Genomic DNA, 14430 nt, shown 5'->3' with positions numbered 1-14430 from the left:
TTTTGTCATAATTTCCTCACCCTCATTTTGTTCCAAACATGTACGAGTTTCTTTCTTCTGTTGAACACTAAAGAAGATATTTTAAAGAATGTTGGTAATCAAACAATTGATCGACATCCATAGTATTTTTTTTTCCTACTATGGAAGTCAACGGGTGTCGTCAACTGTCTGGTTACAAACGTTCTTTAAAATATCTTCTTTTGTGTTCAACAGAAAAAAGAAACTCGTACAGGTTTGGAACAAAATAAGGGTGAGGAAATGATGACAATTTTAATTTTTGGGTAAACTTTCCCTTTAAAGTCAACTGAGCTTCAGTCCACATAGACGGACGTTCTGTCATTCTTTTGCAGGTATTACGGTAAGTAAAAGGTGACGTAGAGACACACCTTCACTCACGCGCTTGGCGCTGGTTGCCATGGAAGGTTATCAAGTGCGAAACCGGCTGGGAGGCAAAGACACCCTGCGGCCTGCGCAAAGACACTGAACCTGCCGGTCGGACCGGCGGATACAGGATAAAATACGGACCCCCGAGGTTGAAGGGGTGACTAACTTATTAGGACGCAGTAAGGTCACACGTTTTACGTGTCACGTGAATAGTCATAGTGCTTTAAATGTGTCTGTTTAATATTTTGATTCTACGATGTAATACACGTGTGGATTAGACCATCAGTGACTGATTGTTGACAAACCCTCTGTTTACGTTTATGACGTAACGTGTCCTCAGCATCCTCTTTGTTATGGCGCGACATTTGTTGTTACTGCGCTGCGGATGACTGAGAAAATGACGATGTGGCGAGAGTAAAAAAAATGCATGTCCCTGAGTAGAGCATAATTGTATAGGTGGAATGTTTTCAATTTTTATTAGTTTTCATTTGAATAAACCCTTAACGTCGTTTTTCACTAACGTAGGTTGCGTATAATGTCTTTATTTCGCAGTTTTCCCCCCTTCTCTCTGCAGGTGCACTGTGTTTTTACAGCAGGAAGAGCAAGCGAGTGATTGAGTCTGTCAGATTCAGTATGTCTGCGTGGCTGCAGCAGGAGGCTGGTTCAACCAGTTCTGCTGAAGCCAGGAAATCAGAGCCCAGAGGCCAAGAGAAGAAATGCTGTAAGTTACACAACATGAATATGCTTTCACATTCCACAAGATGTTGTTTTGAATCCCAGTTTAAAACAGCCTAACGTGGTCAGCTGGTTAGGCTGGTCTGTTTTAGTTGGGTTTAAGGTACTTTTCAGCTGATGAGAATGTTTCCCATAACAGTTTTGTCCCTGGCCCAGTAAATGTAATCGACAGCATGAATCATATCACAGTTGCCCTTCTTATAATGGCAGCTGTCATTGAGGCTGCAAAACAGAAGTTCACTGTCAGTCTAGATTAGAAAAATACCTGATGTGCTTCCCTTTATTTAGATATGCATTCTCTGTTATGTTGGTTTCAAATTGCAGATCAAGGTGCACATTCGTTTAGGGTTTTTTTTTTTCCCAGTCATCAAACTGCTGACATGAGGTAGTAATGTTCATTGTTGGGGGTAACTCATTACAAGTAACTTGAGTTACATAATCAGATTACTTTTTCATGTAACTATTAAAGTACTTCATTACTTTTTCAATTTACAACAAAATATCTGTTACTTTTTCAAATAAGTAACACTAGTTACTTTCACATTTATTGACTGACAGCTCTACTGTCCCCATGTTGAGAGAAATAAAGTGAGGTGTTGTGTGCGCTGTGTAAATATGATGGTTATTTTAGTTCTAGACTAAATTAACATGCATACTTGTAGAACTTCAGTATTCCTCAAAACGAGTAAAAACAGTAAAATGCAATCTCAGAATTGTATGCAAAACTTTTACAATTAACTATATTAAATTACACAAATATACTTTATGTATTTAATCTCACTTTATTAACCAACAAAAGTTACGGTTGCCGACAGGAAAAGATGTCGTCGTCTGAGACAGTAGAGAGTAGCCAGTTCAGCAATGAGGTTTTTCTATAAAGATAAATTAAGACATTTTGTTTACTTTATTATTCAGCAAAACGATATGTTATTGCGAATATTATTGTTACTTGTTCATCATTGTGTCAGTGTTTTTATTCGCTGACTTTAGAAAGCTTCTTTGCATGAAGAACAACATGGTAAGGAAACGCGTTTGTCCGTTTAGGGCTACTATAGAAACATGTCGGCACATTTCAGTGTAAGTATGTAGATAGAAATGGCTCATTCTAAGGTAATTAAAACATAACGGTTCATTAAGGAAGGTATTTATACACCACTGAAAACATAGTTATGTACATGATATTGCATTTCTGTCAACCGATCCTCCTAAGTATTACACAATGCACCTTTAACATCTTGCCAAAAATATAAATTTTTGTTGTTTATTATTTAATATAAAATATTTTGTTGTTATTAAACAAGCAAGCCCAGCCCAGGTGAGAAAAAGTAACGCAAAAGTAATGTAACGCATTACTTTTCATAAAAAGTAACTAAGTAACGGAATTTGTTACTTTTTTGGGAGTAATGCAGTATTGTAATGCATTACTTTTAAAAGTAACTTTCCCCAACACTGGTAATGTTTTCTTCATACCTAATATGTTCATTATTAAACAAAAAATCCAGGGATTTTATTTGCATGTGGTATTCTTTTTTTTTTTATCCTTTGAGAAAGAAAAAAACATACCTAGATCTTGGCAGAAGATATATATTCTATATTCTTAAAAAAAGGACCCATTCAAATTGATCAAATGTGACAGTAAAGACATTTAAAATGTTACAAAAGATTTCTATTTCCAATAATTGCCATTTTATTGAACTTTCTATTCACCAAATAATTCTGAAAAATGTAATCTGTCACAGTTTCCACAAAAATATTAAGCAGCACAACTGTTTTCAACATTGGTAATAATAAGAAATGTTTCTTGTGCAGCAAATCAGCATATTAAAATAATTTCTGAAGGATCATGTGACACTGAAGACTGGAGTAATGATGCTGAAAAATCAGCTTTGCCATTACAGGAATAAGTTACAGTTTAAATAAAATATTAAAATATTAATTTTTCAAATTGTAATATTATTTTACATTATATTTTTGTTTTTACTGTATATTTAACAATAAATAAAAAAACAGCCAAGAAACAAATTACGACCTTGATACAAGGTGTCAAAAGTCTCAGAGATTCAGGTCCTATAAGTAGTGGAAAGTACCATAAACCACAAACGTGCAAACATAAACTCATACATTCTGACATGCATCAGGCATAAAGTAATTGTGTTGTTTGATTTTATGTAATTTTTGGTGCAGATGCAGTTGGTGTTGGTATGTGAAATTTTAGTATTTTATATTTGGCAGATTATAATTGATAGTACTGAAGACCATAACTTCCTCCAGTCCATGATGTGCTGTTGACAATGTCTGTCTGTTTTTTGTCTGACCACAGCATGGGCGTCTTACATGACAAACTCCCCCACATTAATTGTCATGATCGGCCTCCCTGCCAGAGGCAAAACGTACATGTCGAAGAAGCTCACACGCTACCTCAACTGGATAGGAGTTCCCACAAAGGGTGAGCGGGCAGCTGGATTTAGACAGTTGCAACATGTCAAATGACACTCACTATAAATATCATCTGTCTCCTATTTTAAATGCTCCATTTAGCTCTCAGCTGATCATTTCTATCAATAGTCTATTAAGAGGTTAAATTTGAACTTGCATTGGCAACCAACACATTTTAAGAGGACCTATTATGCTTTTTTTACATTTTAAACTTTCTTTAGTGTGTAATGTTGCTGTTTGAGCATGAATAAGGTCTGCAAAGTTACAAAGTCACTGCAAAAGGAGTTATTCTCAGATCAGTAAGCAGTGATTCTGACCTCCCTGAAACGCCTCGATTGTAATCTTGAGGTTACTTCTAGGAATGTACACATCACAATTTATCCCTCATTTAAATAGTTCCCATCCAAGGCATACGCAAAAAAGGGCGAGGCCTGGTTGAGTTGCTTTAATAGTGTGTTTTCGCTATGTCCAGGGCTGCGTCCGAAATCACATTATCTCTTGAGTAGGTACTTATTTTGAATTACTCCACGACCGCTAAAACGTATGTTTTATATAGTATGTCTGGTGTAGTATGAATGTAATCTGGACATACTACATTCGCCATGTTGTCATTATCATGTGACCTACCAGCGTCAGTTACGTCGCTTCATTGCCATTCACAAATTCTCTCCCGTGGCCTCATGGGGTCCATCGTATGCACACTTCAGAATCTCGTCGGAAGAGTAGGTTATCCAGGTACTTTTTGCCTACTCTTTTATGAGTACTGTGAATTCGGACATACTACTTTTGTCACATACTGTTTTTTCGCCTTCTACATAGTAGGGAAGTATGCGATTTAGGATTCAGCCCAAGTGTTAGTGCTTACACCCGAGAAGCTGAAACTTGCGGTTATGTTAAAGGGCGTGACATTTCCAAAACACACTCGAAGCGGTTGACCAATCACAATAAACTTGTCCAGCCGACCAATCAGAGCACATTGTGCTTTTTGGTAGGAGGGCTTCATAGAGACGGGAAATAAACAGCGTTAATGACAGACTGGGAGGAGGGGTGCTGTAACAATGTAATATATATAAATAACAATGTGTTTTTTGAACATTCAATCGTGAAAACCTATTCTAGTAGACCCCAAAAACAAAACCAAGACATGGTAAAAAGGGCATAATATGGCTTCTTTCAACTCAATCTCTCAAGTGCATCATGACTCAGTGTCACTCTGTAACTTACTTTACATCTTTACATACAGAGTGATATCACCATGATGCATTACAGTTGTGCTAAAACTGGTCAAGAATGTGACAATGTGGAGATTAACCATCATTCCTTGTTTATTGGTTTATTGTGCAGTGTTTAACCTTGGTGTGTACCGGAGGGAAGCAGTTAAAGCATACAAGTCATATGATTTCTTCAGACATGACAATGAGGAAGCCATGAAGATACGGAAGTAGGATTATATCTTTTGTGTGTGATTTAATGAAAGAGTTCCCCCCACAAATGAAAGTTGTGTCACTGTTTACTCACCCTCATGTTGTTCCGAACCTGTTAGACTTTCTTTCTTCTGTGGAACATGAAAAGAGAAGAGACTTTCATACAATGTCCTGTGTGTTAATAGTGTATATGTAATAATAATATATATTTTTTCAGTAAACCAAGAAACTAATGTGACTAAAGTAAGCCTGTTAGACTAATATGATGGCAGAAGGATTAAGACATTTCCTGAAGGTTACATCAGTGCATTTTCGACAGGACAGTTTGTGAATTTAAAAAAAAAAAAGTCATGACTATATTTGCATCCCCAATAGACAATGTGCCTTGGTGGCCCTGCAAGATGTCAAGACCTACTTTAATGAGGAAGGTGGACAAATAGCTGTAAGGTTTTACCTTTTTCTGTGTTCACATCAATTATTTACTATAATGTAGTGTGGAGTGTTATTAATTTTAAGAATATTAATAAGATTCAGATTTTTTTTTTAAATATATATGTTTGATTAATACATAGATAATCATGTTACATGGTCATCAATCTTTTTTTCTTTCTTTTTTTTTAGGTATTTGATGCCACAAACACAACCCGGGAGAGGCGGGATCTTATATTAAATTTTGTACAGGAAAATGCATTCAAGGTAGCCAAATGCGCAATTTAAACGTTCATAAGATAAGTTATCTTTTTGTGGAAGTGATATGTGATTATCATTTTCCTATTTCTGTGTGTTTACATTTGCAGGTGTTTTTTGTGGAGTCAGTATGTGATGATCCAGAGGTTATTGCTGCAAACATCCTGGTATGTTGTTTGGTTTGGTTTGCATTTCGTTAAACTGATGGTATAATGAGTACAGCAACATAGCAGTATTATTGTTCATTATCTTCTCAACAGTTGTCTCTTATGTGCCTTTTGTATCTTCAGGAAGTCAAGGTTTCAAGTCCAGATTATCCAGAAAGACACAGAGAGAGGGTCATGGATGATTTCCTGAAACGCATCGAATGTTATAAAGTCACTTACCAACAACTAGATCCTGATGAATATGAGAAGTAAGAATGATTTGAAAATCAAACATTATTTTGGCATATCTGAATGTACATACATTTTCTATCTATTTTTCCTTCAAATTGCCACAATTTCGCTATTTTAAAGGTTCCTAATTTTGTTTTTGGAGGTCTTTACCGTATCAATACGAGTCCTCATCCTTTGGAAGTGCATGCAAAGTGGATTTGCTTTCGCATAGCAGAAAACAGCGTCTTCTCGACATGTCGACAACACAAACCAAACTCTTCCAGGTCTCCTCTAGGTCAAGTAGATGTTGTTTGTGGGCAGCCAATGAAGACCATAGGCTGGCAGTATGCAAATTTGTTACAAACCTACATAGGTTTGTGCAGGAAGTAAGACTGGAGTTACTGACGACTCATTTCAGGCAGTTCAGAATCGGTTCTTTCGTTTGGGAAACAAAAAAACACTTAGATGTTTGAAACTTTGCAGACCTTTTACATTCACAAACAGCTGTATTACACACTAAATGGAAGGTAATATCCAAAAAAGCATAACAGGGGCACTTTGAACGTTATGATCAGGAAAAGACGATCTTAAAATGTACTTTTTTTTTCTCCAGAGACCTGTCCTTCATTAAGGTGATGAACGTGGGCCGTCGGTTCCTGGTAAACCGTGTTCAGGACTACATCCAGAGCAAGATTGTCTACTACCTCATGAACATCCACGTACACTCCCACTCCATCTACCTCTGCAGGCACGGAGAAAGCGAGCACAACGTCCAGGGCCGCATCGGAGGAGACGCTGAACTCTCCTCCCGGGGGAGACAGGTCTGAACTCTTCCATTGCTGCCTTTATAGTAGTTATTCATCAGAAGATGCTTAACTTTCTCTCTCCTTTGCGTGTAGTTTGCGAGTGCCCTGCGTGGGTTCATTAAGGAGCATATTAAGCTCTCTGACTTGAAGGTTTGGACCAGCCAGTTAAGGAGAACCATCCAGACAGCTGAGGAGCTGGGAGTTCCCTATGAGCAGTGGAAAATCCTCAATGAGATAGATGCCGTTAGTATGCCCAGGTCCCAGTGGAGATTACATGCAGTTTAGATGTATTGTATGTTCATTCATTATCAATTTTTTCTCTGAAACAGGGTGTATGTGAGGAGATGACCTATGAAATGATCCAGAACACATTCCCAGAAGAGTTTGCTTTAAGGGATCAGGACAAGTACCACTACAGATATCCAGGAGGAGAGGTACAGCATGTCATGAACTTCTCACTTTGTTAAAGTTCTTCAGAGTATGTCTCTCTGAGACATATTTCAAAAGTATTTCAGAGTGTATCAAAATGCTCTCTTTTCTTGTAGTCATATATGGACCTGGTTCAGCGACTGGAACCTGTGATTATGGAGCTTGAGAGACAAGGCAATGTACTAGTTGTCTGCCATCAGGCGGTTATGCGCTGCCTACTAGCTTATTTCTTGGACAAGAGTGCAGGCAAGATGCATTTGCATTTTGAAAAGAATACTAAAACACTCCAAAAACTGCCTAATCTTTGCAAGTGTCCCTGGCTTTATACATACATATATATATATATATACATACAAACACATAGTTATATTTTTATCTCACCTTAAACCACAATTTCAACAAGACCATATAATTTCAATAAGACCATTATATATATACATTTATTCAAGACCATATATATCATAATATGCAACAACAGCATCACAGAAATGTACATCAACTGAAACCTATTTTTATATTTTGTCTCAGATGATCTCCCCTATTTGAAATGTCCCCTTCACACTGTCATGAAGCTCACTCCTGTTGCCTATGGTGGGTTGGACAGTTGTTTCTTCACTTTTACAAACATACACATGGAAATTCTGTTCACAAACGAATTTGGATGATGTTTTAGGTTGCAAAGTGGAAATGTTTTATCTGAATGTGGAGGCAGTGAATACACATCGGGACCGACCACTGGTGAGTCCACATCTGTCTCTGTGGTGTTCTCTCTTTCAGTATGAAATATTAATGGAGGTTATTAAATATTCATTTTAAAATAATTGGTGCCACATTTATCTCTCAGATTAGAATTTTTCTTCAGTAATGTTTTTGAAACTTCAAAACAAACATGCTATGTTTCTTATGGTACAGCTTTTGATATCTTATAGGCTTTCTATTGATTGGGAATTACAATTTCATCACTGCATGTGTGCTGTCTTTGATGCTTGTTTTTCTTAGAGAACCTTGGTTAAAGCATTTTTCTGGGTTCAATATAACTTAATCTCTATCTACAGCATCTGTGATGTGCTGTCAATTACCAACGGAAATAATTTTGACTCATTTCAAACACTAATTTATCCTCCTGGAGCAATAGTCCCACCTCTACTCCAACTTTACAGCTCAAATAATATGTTTGTAGAAAAACTACTACAAGTTCTTTAACAACACATGTGTTTTTAACCATGTATAATAGACTTCTACTCTAAGCAGTGTACATTTTAAAAAAAATTGTTTTCGTTCATTTAAAAAAAATAAAAAAGCTGAAATAAAATTAAATATCATATGAATTGCCTCTGCAATTAACTGAAATAAGATGCTAAAATAACAAACATTATTGAATTATAAATATTATCTATAAACTATTAAAATGACAAAAGCACATGGCAAAATTACTTAAACTAAAATCAGATTGAAGACTGAAAATATATATTAAAAAAGTTGATTCAAAATATGAATACTTAAAGGGGTCATATAATGCCATTTTTGTACAAGTTAATATGATTCTTTAGGGTCTAAATGAAAAGTTTGTAATATACTTTAATAAAAAATTCTCATTAGTATTGTAAGAAAACACTCATTTTACCTGGTCAAAAACAGCTCTGTTTTCAGCAGGCCGTTTAAGTGCATGTGTCTTTAAATGATAATGAGCTTTGCTCACCCCGCCCCTCTGTTCTGTGGGCGTTTTGACCTGACACAACACACGTGGAGTGTTGCCTTGACAACAGTTGAGGGTATATTTTGGAGAAAGAATGGCAGCGGGAGTCTCTGAGGACACATCTGTGCAACCGTATCAATTTGAACCGGAGTCGGACCCGGAACAAAATGACGGCCCCGAAAAAGTTCGACAATTAAGGCTCGAACAGGACGTTTCTGAATGGTTGGTTAACGTAATGTAACTTTGATCTATCTTTGTATGTACTGGCAGGGTAGAGTAGTGAGGTACGAACGCTATGTGTTTACTGATGTATACGTTAGTTCATTGACAGATTGATGTTACAGCTAATGGTCATGAAAAACTTTTTTTCGGTAAATGTAGGCTTGCCAGTGATGCGTAACGTTATCTATGCATTGTTACTGTCAGGGCTGAAGCACTGACATGAGGTCACAGCAGGAATGTTTCTTAGCAAAACCAGCTTTATACTGACCCTCATTTATAAAGCAGTCTGGTAAGAAATGATTCGCGCAAACATGAAAGCATTGAAAACAAAACTCAGCCACTGCGTCTTCAGTGGTTCGGATTTAGGAACATCAAAATGACTGCTGTGTTCGTTATTACACCCAAGAACAGAACACCACAATCGCTTAGACGCCATTCTGCTCCAGCGTATCAACAATGTCCGTGCAGACTATGATGACAGCTCGCTCAGGGCGGGGCTGTGTTGAAACGCTGCTGTCAATTAACAATCGTGGGAGGGGCGTCCGACCGTGTGACGTCACACGGTCAGACGGCTCGATTTGAGACGGGAAAACATATAAGGAGATTTAAAAAAAAACACTGGATGGATTTTTATCATAAAATGATGGTTGTGTACAGGCACTGCCAACACACACTTCAGTACAATCAACTTGTAAAAGTGCATGTACCATTATATGACCCCTTTAAAGGACAATGATTCTAAGTGCGTCACTGTAAAAACACTGTATTTTTTGTTATTTCTAACTGAATGATGGGTCAAAATTGTTGTCTGTGGTAACTTGTTAACCCATAACACTCTTTAAGCTATGTTCTCTGTTGTTTAATCAAACTGTCAGTCAAATAGTTTGATTAAAAATCTTCTTCCTCTCGTGCTTATTCACCTCATCAGAGTGAGGTTCAGCCTTCCCCTGTGTATGTTGTTGATTAACAAGATTATTTGAACAGTTGTGATATAGCCTAGAGTTTTGTGTGTACATCACAGTTATGATGTCTCAGCAGCCTGTGGATGTAATGTAACTCTGCGTTTGTGTTGTGAGTTAAATGCTTATCCATGTGTCGAACGGCGCTCCATTGAACCACATTGTGCTTTAGTGATGTATTCTTCATCGCTGTAGACACGTTTGATGTTTTAGAATAGTAACCTGAAGTAATTTATCATACTTTTTAGTCTGTATATATTGATTAATGTGGATTATCTTTGGGAATACTTGGAGCTGTGGAGACTGAAGATGTGAAGACGCTATTGAGATGTGTGCTAAAGGTCTTTAAAGATGAGCTATATGTGTAGGCCAGCGATGTCCACACTCGGACCTGGAGGGACGCTGTCCCGCAGAGTTTAGCTCCAACTTGCCTCAACACACCTGCCTGGAAGCTTCTAGTCTGCCTAGTAAGACTCGGGTGTGTTTAATTGGGGTTGGAGCTGAGCTCTTCAGGACAGTGGCCCTCCAGGAGCAGGATTGGACACCCCTGGTGTAGGCGGTCTCTCTTTTTAACCCAGCCAGTCTCTCCCATCTCAAACCAGGGGAAAGTCAGACGAGACTCTGCCCCTCTGCTGCTAAGGCGGAATAGTTACACCCCACTTTCCAGTCATGACCAGGTTAAGCGGCCCCGTCTCTACAGCGCTGGCAACCGGTCCTGGCTGCCCCTCACCCCCTCCCCCACCGCCCTGCACTTCCCTGACACACCAGACGGGGCGCTGCTGCTTCAGCAAAGCCAAGTTAGTGTCAGAATCTGAAGCCCTGGGATATTAAATGGACTCGGTTGACCCAGTGATGTCCTGACATGAACCCACCCTCACCCTGGTGTTCTGAATCACCTGTGAATGTCACACCCAGTACTGATTGTGCTAAATGCATGCAATAATTTCAGTTTGGCAGTCTCCTCTATTTTGTTCCTTGTTTTTTTATGTAAGAGCATGTTCTTAACTCCTTGTTCAGCTTGAGCTTCTTTTTTTTGTTTTGCTGTATGGGTAAATGCCACAGGCCATACAATATCCATAACTTACCAGCTAACAGTTCTAATTGGCATTATCCTACATATCTTTATAGCAACAACAAAATATTGTGTTCTTTTTCCGGATTATTTCTCCCTAAGAAAATCAGTCAGTTGTTGCCAATATATTTAATGTGCTTACAGGAATAGTTTTCCCAAAATTAGAAATTGTGTCATCATTTACTCATCCTTTGTCATCAAAAAATGAGAATTTTAGCTGCTCTTTTCCACACAATGAAAGTGAATGGTGACCAAAAATGACATGAGTAAAAAGTCATTTTTAAATCATACAGTACTGCATATTCAAATTGCAAAAAAGATTTGAGGCTGTATTACAGAAACTTCCTTAATTCTCTACTTCTCAAGTTCTATTTGCGTGTGAAATTACCATGCTTAATAAAAAGATAGGATTCTTACTCATTAGCTTTCATTGTATGGAAGCGAGCGGAGCAACACGTTTTATTTCATGCAGAAAAACAAAAGTCTTATGGGTTTGGAATGACATGAGGGTGAGTAAATGATGACCTAATTTTCATTTTTGGGTGAACGGTCTCTTCAAACTGATGTTGTGCCTCCATGTCCATGTTTTACTCTGAACATGCAAATTTGTCCTTGCGCTTCAGTTGTCTTCTCCATATTTGTCTCTCCTCTTCCCCCTTCATCCTTCATCCTTCTCTCTGTTCTCACAGTCTCGTGTGGTTGGCAGTCATCTGTAAGTAAATTTAATCGATATATGCGTGATGTCACAAACATTTATGTTGATTCTTGGTTGTCTTTTCTACCAGCTTTCTTATAACCTGCATTTATGTTGGAAGATTCAATCACAATCATGTTTTTATATGCGTGTTTGTTATATCAGGTCAATGTCTTTGTAGAGAATTCTGTTTACCTTTTCAAATGCTTAAATAAGTTACAATGCAAGCACATTTCTTTTTTTTATTTATAAAAAAAGTAGTTTGAATTGTCTTTTAAATGGAAATCTAAAGGGGCCTATATATTTTCTCAAGACAGTGACAGTATTTTTTACGATACTTAATACTTAACGATACTGATACTGATACTCCTTATATTGAAGTTTAACTTTACCTCTATCTCTCTCTCACTTTTTTTTTGAGGACTCCTTGTGTGAAGGAATCAACTTTGACTGCCCAGACGAAGCTAATGACTGTTTCCGCTTCTGAATGAGATGGGAGAATTTCCAAAATCCTGCATGACACTGAAACTTTGCTTTTAGATTCCCAACCTCCTGCTTGCTTTATCAGTGCTAGGACTACATTTCCCATCAACCCCCCTGCATGACACATCCCCACTGAATAATGGAATGTATATGAATGATATACATATATATATTTATGACCCAACAAAGAATATTTATTTTAAGTGATGATGCCTTATTGAAGATTGAACAAAGGAAGAATCCTCTCTAATGATCCTCTTGAATGTTCTCTGATAGAACTTGAACACAACGTGGGTTGTGCAACTGATGCTGACCCACAGAGTCTGTGTTGCAACACGATGTTGTTTGCAATAAAGCATTTTCACAATCATAACTATTACAACATATATACCATAGTCAGTCATCAGAAAGAAAACAAGCCTTATTCAGGGAATTAATGGAAGACAGATTGTTTTGTGGCTTCAAGGAATGCACTAACTGAGAGTACAATGAAATATTCTTTAGTCTTGTACATTTTCTTAATAAGAATGATATTTATGGGATATTGTACAAAGTTAGCTACTTGTGTGATATTTTTATAGAAATGTATTTGTGTGGCGCATTGTCAAAATGACAGGGATTTGTAGGATTCTGTATGTAAAATGGGTATATTTTATAGGGAAGGTCACCGCTGATGATGCTAGCAAATACAGTTGTTTTTATTAAGGTTTTGAATGTAATATGTGCTCTTTAAGATAGGAATGTTTTCTCTGGTTATGCGTTTGTTAAAACTGGAATCACTAGCTTGACAAGTCGTTTTATATTTCCGTGTGAGGAGCTGCACTATTCTCAACAGCATGTCATCAACCAATGACACTGGATAAAATAGTTGATTGATGCATAAAATCCCTATAGACTTTTGGTGGTTTAATGTTGAGGCAAAAAAATGTCATGGTACTGTTCACTACTACTTTCCATTTTTATTTTACATGTTTAATTACATTTTTGCCTGACTACATCATTTGAAATGAAGGTGTGACTAATGTATTTTCAAAATTAATCCCATGTGGTCTGAAATAAGGTTATAAATGCTGCATCCATGCACAATAATTACAAATACATTAGCAAAATGGTTAGAATGGAGCATAGCATGTCACAACTTCACGTCAACTTTTCAATTTCATGTCAACTACCCATGATCAGTGTCCAGAAGATTTACACCATCAGCACTTGTTTATGTCCGTTATGTTTGTTCAACGCTGCTGCATAAAACTTGCAAAAATCAAGGTGCAGTTAAGGTATCCAAGCATGCATTACCCTTAATGGCTGTTGTGATGGCATGGTACGTATTGCACACAGTGTGACTCAACGATTATAAATTATACATGCTGTTACAATGGCATTGCCACACAATATACAGAACAATATATTATATTCAGACCTTAGAATGTTGCCTGTAACAATGCTTTTCTCAAATACACACAATTAAACAGCTCCTGTTATGTCAGACTTCTATTGTTGTGCAAGTCTTATTTTGTGTGCGTGCGTGTTGCATCATAGCCTCCAGATGGCGCCAAAACACTTCACTTACGAGGTCTCTTGATGAAAAACGGATAAGGATGTGTTACTTTATATTAAAGCAATGAGATAGGCTAGGCTACTAGAAACTGTGCTATATTGTGAAGAAAATGAATTCTCCTTCAAGTCAAATCCCTGGCCAGGGCGCTACTACACAATTATCTATGCAATAAGTTGCTAAACGATGTAAACAGGTGACGAACAATCAGAAGCCAGGACCGGAACTTTTGTATTATAGACGAATATTTTTATCATCACGGTTCATAATACAATGTTGTTCCTTTATACTAAATTTTTTTGTCGTGAATTATCTGTCCTAAATAACATTTGCCAGTGATATCCAGCCTGGCCATTGCACTCCACCTATCACAATAGTGTGACTGACAGAAATGAATGGTTGCTTGCACCTGGAACACACACACACACACACTGACCTCTTGGTGTTACATAACCCTGATAGAGGAGAACC

The 14430-nt window shown here is 37.4% G+C and overlaps 1 protein-coding gene across 4 annotated transcripts; it reads left to right on the top strand.

Annotated features, from left to right (window-relative positions):
* Window positions 1-303: 303 nt before the first annotated feature.
* pfkfb2b (6-phosphofructo-2-kinase/fructose-2,6-biphosphatase 2b) lies at window positions 304-13890 on the top strand. 4 transcript variants are annotated; one of them, XM_084396127.1, is made up of 16 exons: window positions 304-1105; window positions 3304-3318; window positions 3440-3565; window positions 4900-4996; window positions 5355-5421; window positions 5601-5675; window positions 5777-5833; window positions 5957-6081; window positions 6657-6864; window positions 6943-7092; window positions 7179-7283; window positions 7395-7524; window positions 7807-7869; window positions 7952-8016; window positions 11917-11939; window positions 12343-13890. In XM_084396127.1, the coding sequence occupies exons 1-16, from the start codon at window positions 1018-1020 to the stop codon at window positions 12410-12412; spliced, it is 1464 nt and encodes a 487-aa protein (XP_084252253.1). In that variant the 5' UTR covers window positions 304-1017; the 3' UTR covers window positions 12413-13890. The 4 variants fall into 4 exon arrangements, with proteins under 4 accessions (XP_084252253.1, XP_084252252.1, XP_084252255.1 ...); XM_084396126.1 differs by lacking the exon at window positions 11917-11939 and adding an exon at window positions 10758-10952; XM_084396128.1 differs by lacking the exon at window positions 3304-3318 and having other exon boundaries at window positions 308-563; window positions 959-1105.
* Window positions 13891-14430: the final 540 nt, after the last annotated feature.

This window comes from Rutilus rutilus, assembly GCF_951802725.1.
Source record: "Rutilus rutilus genome assembly, chromosome: 22".
In the NCBI taxonomy this organism is placed as follows: Eukaryota; Metazoa; Chordata; class Actinopteri; order Cypriniformes; family Leuciscidae; genus Rutilus; species Rutilus rutilus.
Note: the sequence above shows the minus strand (reverse complement) of the source record. Positions and strands in the feature narration are given on the sequence as shown.